General features: G+C 40.1%; 1 protein-coding gene across 1 annotated transcript; it reads right to left on the bottom strand.

Annotated features, from left to right (window-relative positions):
• On the bottom strand, positions 1 to 4,482 carry LOC121178973 (solute carrier family 2, facilitated glucose transporter member 11-like). The gene is made up of 12 exons (XM_041033496.1): positions 4,462 to 4,482; positions 3,561 to 3,659; positions 2,994 to 3,154; positions 2,628 to 2,752; positions 2,387 to 2,516; positions 1,942 to 2,090; positions 1,436 to 1,623; positions 1,190 to 1,300; positions 750 to 851; positions 594 to 669; positions 334 to 461; positions 1 to 195 (listed from the first exon to the last, which is right to left on the bottom strand). The coding sequence occupies exons 1-12, from the start codon at positions 4,480 to 4,482 to the stop codon at positions 1 to 3; spliced, it is 1,485 nt and encodes a 494-aa protein (XP_040889430.1).
• Positions 4,483 to 6,972: the final 2,490 nt, after the last annotated feature.

Raw genomic sequence — 6,972 nt, forward strand, 5'->3', positions numbered from 1 at the left:
TTAAAATTTAGTTGTAAGAGCAACGTCAGTCTTCTCAATGTCAGCTCCACTGTTCTTGTAATTCAGTTTGCTGAAGTCATCCATAATCTCAACCATTGTTTTTCCTTTGGTCTCTGGGACAAAATGAATCATAAATGCAGCACTGAAAAAAGTATACGCCACGAAAATCAAGAAGCAGAACTGCCCGAGTCCTTCCTGTATGGAAACATAAAAACAGGTTGTGTTACATCAACAGCAGGGTGACATAAACACAGTACATAAATATATAAGAGAGAGAGATCATGTAAGTAGATAACTGGAGATGATGATATGATGCTCAGCCCAGTATCTCACCACTATATAGCCGAATAACATCCCCACAAGGAACATGCTGAGCCAGCTGATCGTCCCACTGATCACATAAGCAGAAGGACGCCAGGCTTGTAGGAAGAGGTCAGCAGGAAGAGCCATAGACACTCCAGCTAAAAAGAGATTTAACTTAATTTTTTTAAGAAAAGGTAATAAAAACAATAAGCTTGATCAAGTTCAAGTGACAAATACCAGTGTTTATTTTTTTCCTTTGTGAGGACGAAGACAAGCAACAGAAAACTCACATGGTCCAAGTCCATAAATGCAAATAACACAAAAGATCAGGGCGATGTTCACATACGGGATCCACGAATTCAAATCCTGCGTGAAAAGGCAAACATTTATCATTTTTCCTCTACAAGACAGAGGGGAGGAGGTGTGCAGTGTTGGAGTGCAGTTACCTTGATGGACAGCATGATAGTAAGTAGAGACATGGTGACACCCATCATTAGATAGCCATAGCCCATCAGCTTCTTTCTGCCAGCGCGATCTATCAAGAAAGACTGAGACACAGCAGTGGTGTAAGGATTGTAAATCATGTCAAGCAGTGGCCACGTGTTTAGTTCTTTATCACAACAGTGTCTCACAGGACTCATGGTTTTTATCATCCTAATGTTTTAGTCCCGTGACCACAGAAAGAATGGAAATAAAATGTTTTCCTACAATTTGCTGATGTTTCAGGAGCAGTACTGTAGGACCGAATATTGCTGCATATACTGAAGTACTGAATATTATTTTTCCACATTAAGGGCTTATTAGATCTAAGCTGTTTTGTGTTGAATTATTGTTGTCCTTCACTCATCAGTGTAATTTCATGATTCTACTAGAAAAGGACACTTACACACAGGGTAATGGTGATGAGCTCTGTTGCGCCAAGACCAATGGCCAAGTAATGCCTCAGGTCCTCAGGCACTCCTGATTCGCGGAAGATGTCAAAGGCATAGAAGTACAGCTGAACGAGAGAATGGAAGATGAGAAGTCGTTTGACTGGCTGAGCAGGAGGAAGGGAAGCTAGAACATACTGCGTGAAACAGCTGTCAGGTGACATATGTACATATGTGTTTGTATTATGATGAAATGAACGTACAGCATTGATGCCGCAGAACTGAACACCAGCACAGGGTATGGCCAGAGTCAGCAGCTGCCATCTCACACAGCGAGAGGTTAGTACGTCCTTCACAGTCTTCAGCTTCTCTCCCTGTGAGCTCTCTCTCTCTTTCTGCATGTCGTCCAGCTCCAGCTTTAAGTCATCCTCCTGCCACAGCCACTGCAAGGCTTTTACACACAACACACACACATGAACAGTACTCAAAGATGTTCAGAATTTGGATTTACAAATGACCTTTACCACACAGGTCATCAGACTGATCTGAGCTGCCTCCATCAAAACACATAGTTTTAAATGATCTGACATTTGGACTGATTCTGGTGTGAGATTAGGACCAGATGAAATTAGACAATCAATTGTCAATGATCAGTTTAAAGTAAGGTTTGACTGACATTAAAACTTCTAATTTTCCAAAAAATGATTTTAATCACATAAACCTTTTAATCCAAAGTGCTATCCAGATTCAGAGACCACTGTCCAGTCACCTCGTTTGCAGCCTTCAGTGTCTCCTTTGTCAATGTAAAGATATCGAGGTGCCTCGGGGAAGAAAAGCAGCATCACAAACTGCAGAATGGCAGGAATACCACTGACAGCCAAGAGATAAGGCCACATTTCTTCCGTCCCCATCATCTCTCTAAGGAGAGGAGAGTTAGAAAGAAACTTACATCAGTAGAAACACAGGAAAGACGTAGAATTGACACTTAAAATACAGTAATTAAGAAGAACAATTAATTATGACTTTGTGCCATTTATCCTGACTAACTGGTAAAACATGAAACAATAAAATATTTTTGATCGTGACTTGAAAAAGCTAAATAGACACTCTTTAATAAGTGAGTGAGTAAAGTTATTTTTCTACTCAGTTTGTCTTTTTTTTTTAAATAAATATCATTGAATTCATCTTCTATAGTGCCAAGAGGTACTTCTTACTTGATGCCAATTATTTGACCCATGACCTTCCCAAAACCGATGAAGATTGAGGTTGTGAGAGTCATGAAACCTCTGAGCTTCTTTGGCGAACTCTCTCCTAGATACATGAGGTGAACACTCAGGCCAAGACCTGTGGAGAAAGATATTTAGACAATAGACCAAAAAAAAAGTATGTACAAGAATTTGAAGAAAGGAAGTGCAACACACATATATACTGTAGCTACACATTATCAGAACATACCAACATTATATCCGTAGAGAAATCTGCCCAGCAAGATCATCTCAAAAGATTTGGCCATGCGACTGAACAACATGAGGAGGGCAGCAACAACCGCCACAACATTGTTGAACAAGAGAGCTTTTTTCCTGAAAAATCAAAGGTAGCATTAAAAAGTTTATTAAAAATGGGATCTGAGGAAAATTTCTGTTAACTTTTTTCAGTTTCATACTTTGTAGCTGAAGTCCTTTGATTCTAGCAAGTTGTATTGTGTGAAAATACTTGCAAACAAGAACCGAATAGATTAGAATAGATTAAAAAAAAAAACCACACAGATCAACTTAGATAGTATAACCTTGATGTTTGTGTGTCTGAGTGTTTGCTTCTCACCGGCCATAAGTGACAGGAAGGCTGCCACTGTGAACAGCCCCAGCCCAGGCTCCAAGGCTCAACACAGCCACAATGAAGGACCAGATGAGCTGGTTGACAGAGTCTTCCACTGGAAATTTGTACCTCAGCATCCACGTGTAGTTCACAAAACTCTGAACGTGCTGCAGAAAGGCCAAGAGAAGTAAAGGGGCATGTCAGAAATAAGACTAATGTCAAAGATATAAATCAGAGTAAGTTTGGTCACATGTTTTCAAGAAAGTATTTGCTGGCACATAATTTAATCATGCATGGTGGTGTGGTGAGGACAATGCAATGTCATGTGTCATTTGAATCATATAACTGTGGTGCATTACACTGACAAAACCACTCGGCATCTGGAACTACTCTGACTGTGTGACTGACTGACTGACACCGCAGGGAATAAATAATGAAGAAAGAAACTGTTTGAAGTAAAACTTTTTTTCCCCCTCCAGTTCCCACAGTTAATTTTATTGCTGCAGCATACTGTGCATTGGTGAGATAAATTGTAATGCATTCTTTACATCTAACTGATAACCGTAATTTTACCACTGCTGGAGAAGCGATGACAGACACTTGAATCCCATACTGAAACGACCCACCGATTCCCAGCACCAGTGACAGCACGTAAAGCCTCCAGTACTGCAGCTGAAACGTAGAGTGGAAATCATATATTCTAGTTAGTCTATCAGTTAGACAGTAGTTAATTAGACATTGTAGGAGAGAGCAGCAAGTTCACTGACATGGGCCCCAAACATGTGTTTAATGATTATAAATGGCATCCATGACCTCCACATGTATTAACCTTTATTATGCTTAGTATGACGGGACACAAACTCAGCAGTTCTGCTCCGTTACAAATATGTGTTTAACCTTAACAGCTTCCCCTTCTTGCTGTAAATGCAGACACACAAAGGTGATGAGTTGCTGAAAACTCTTATAGCTCTTATAAGTCAAACTACAAAGCTCTTTACTACATTTTGCTTGTAATGATCATGCGCTTTTACTCAAGTAGAATTTTGAATGCAGAGCTCGTACTTGTTGCAGAATGTTTTTACATTGTGAAATTACTTTTACATCAGTAAAAGACCTGAGTATTTCTTCCACTGCTGTATGCACTTTTCTTGTTTTAATTTTTATATTTTACAGAGTTTTTAAGTCAGCCTCCGAATATTCTGCTGCTACCCAAGTACAATGGAAGCACTTTTTCACTCTAAATAAATAAATAAATAACAACAAACAAACAAACAAACCCACACTGAGCAAGCCTTCACAGTTCCAAGATAACATACATTTACCTTTGTTTTTTTTTCAACATTTAGATTGTTTCTGTTGTTTCTGTTGGTAAATTGATAAATATCATTTTTTCTTTTGCTTACTCTTCCTGAACACCATAATAAAATGGTCCCCCAAACTATTTATAGGAGAAGTGAAGATTACCAGATCCTACCTTTTTTGATGCACCTTCCATTTTTTGCATTGGTTCCCTGGATGCTGGCTGCAGAAGGAACAGAGGACCAGCATATATGAAGGATGCCACTTGAAGTTACACATCAATAGACTGTAGTTGTCCATTCATGAGCAAGATCGTCACTTCTTGACGTGAGTGATAGGGATGACCAAATGCTGCACTAGACTAAACCTGGTCTGTCTGGCTGATTCCTGTGGTTATGACAAGTACAGCATGTCCTGCCAGTGTATTCTGTCTAATGGTTAGACATTATCGTTATCTGAGAGGGAGGTGGCCCAACAAAACAAAACAAAACAAAGCTCAAATGGAGCTTGTACTGAAAATCATGGGCGGCATCACGCGGGGGGCGGCACAACCACGTGAAAAAAAAACCCATCTGCGCCGCTAAGCTGTTTTCTATTATCTATCATATTACTGTGTGGGGAATTGGCAAATTGGCATGCACCACCAGCATATGCATGTAGAAACGGCACCCTGACTCAGGGTGGTGACTTGTTTGGAAGAGTGTGGGAGTCATCCCTAGTGATGGTCCTCTAACACTCGAGGCTCCGACACATGTGACTCATGCGCGGTGTATTGAACCACTGTGCCGAGGTGTGGTTTGGTCACTGACGTTTGAAGTAGGCGAGTGCCCCAGCAGCATATGCATGTATAGATGCCACTCTGACTGAGATGAGAGTGCACAGGCTCTCGGGCCTGCTCATGGGGGGTTGCACAGCCCGAGAGAGGAGCATGAGAGTGCCCGGAGAATATGTGTTGTCAACCAGAGTACTCATTGTTGCATCACCTATTAACCTGTCCATAATTGTTGGCTGTGTGCATTGTTCTGTTTGAGTGTCAGCCACCATGGGGAAGTTGTTTAAGTCCCCTGAGTGAAGCTGCAGCTCATCAACAGATCTATGAAGCATGCTGTCCTCCTCAGAAATTCCAACTGTTAAATGAGAATAAATGCAGTTAAATCACAGAAACTATCAGGATTTCAATGATTTGTTTTGGGGTTTTTTTGAAAGCAAACTTACTTTTCTTGTTATCTGTGAAACTAATCTGCTGGCCAATGGGATGATCATCATATGACTCCTCCTTGACAAAGATGAGATCAGGTTCCCTCTCCATTAAGTCTATTGCTTACCGACAAGACAGGTGACAAGCAGCTATGAACATAAAAATCATTCGGTCATCTCTGTTCACTAAAGTTATTGCACTGAAGATGAAAACTAAAACCAGTTTGTAAATGATCCACTGACTTGTACTCACATGCTTGTCATATGCAAGAAAATACAGAAAATGGGTTTTTATGTATGTACGTATGTATGTATGCTGGTGATTTGGTGATTTCTTCTCATTTAAATAAAATAACACAGTGGCACCGTGACCCAGGGGGCATGGTGGCCTCTTGGACATTACTGTGCAGAGCGGCACCGTGACAAACAGGCTGCCTCAAGTTTTTTGTTTTGGTTTGTTTTATTGTTTTTATTTATTAGAAGTGAATAATAGAAGAAATACTTTAATGTTAAAAAAAAAAGTCTGAAAGGGACCATTTGATGATCTTCGTGAAAAATTACATATGAAAAACTGTTAGTGTAAGATACTTTATTTGCTCGTATTCAGGTCATTAAAAAAAATAATGCAAGTCGTAGTTGACATAAACAATTACTCCGCTTGCAGCTTACTCTGACCTCTGGCCTCCCAGATTCATGTACAAACAGTGGATCACTAATCCCACTCTTTACCAAAAGAATCAACATCAACGTACCATTTACCAGGTGTGCACAATGCTGCATGTACAGTTTGTATTTGATAAGACTCAAATTAACTGGACTGCACGTCTTTGTTTCCATCTAAATACAATCTCATTGACAAGGTCCATCGTCGGCCACACAGGAAAAAAGCTCAGTACCCTGCAGAAAGGCCTGTGTGCAGCTTACTCTGACCTCTGACCTCCCAAACCGGAGGCTAAGGCAAAGGCTTCTCTTTGTCACATCAAACAAGAAAATCTGTAACATATCACAACAAAATTCATTGCTGATTCTCTGTGAGGCTGAAACGTCCATTCTTTACCATAAAACACCTTCATAAATAAATGTCAGATGTGTTTTCAGAGGTTTTTTTCAGCAATGGTGGCAACAAGTGCTCCCGCGGACCATCCAGTTATTTTTCAATTAACTGAATCACTTACTATTTACTAGATTATTTCTTTTCTGCCAGTTAGCTGAATGTACTGTAGTTTTGATTGCTTTGTTTCATACTAATCAATGACACAGAGTAGCAAAATAATATACTGTATACACATGAAGACAATTCCTTTAAATGACCATAGAAAACACACTCCAGACAAAGGAGTTATAGTAGGCTTACGTTGCAAGTTTCAGTCATATGAAAGTGAGCATTCGTTACTGTCAGACAGCACATGACCTCTTCCATTTCAAGCAGCCTGGGTCAAAGTGAGGCATACAGTGGATGTGACTGTATGCTTCAGGAGAAAAAGCCTGT

Source organism: Toxotes jaculatrix, chromosome 3, assembly GCF_017976425.1.
Source record: "Toxotes jaculatrix isolate fToxJac2 chromosome 3, fToxJac2.pri, whole genome shotgun sequence".
Lineage (NCBI taxonomy): Eukaryota > Metazoa > Chordata > Actinopteri > Toxotidae > Toxotes > Toxotes jaculatrix.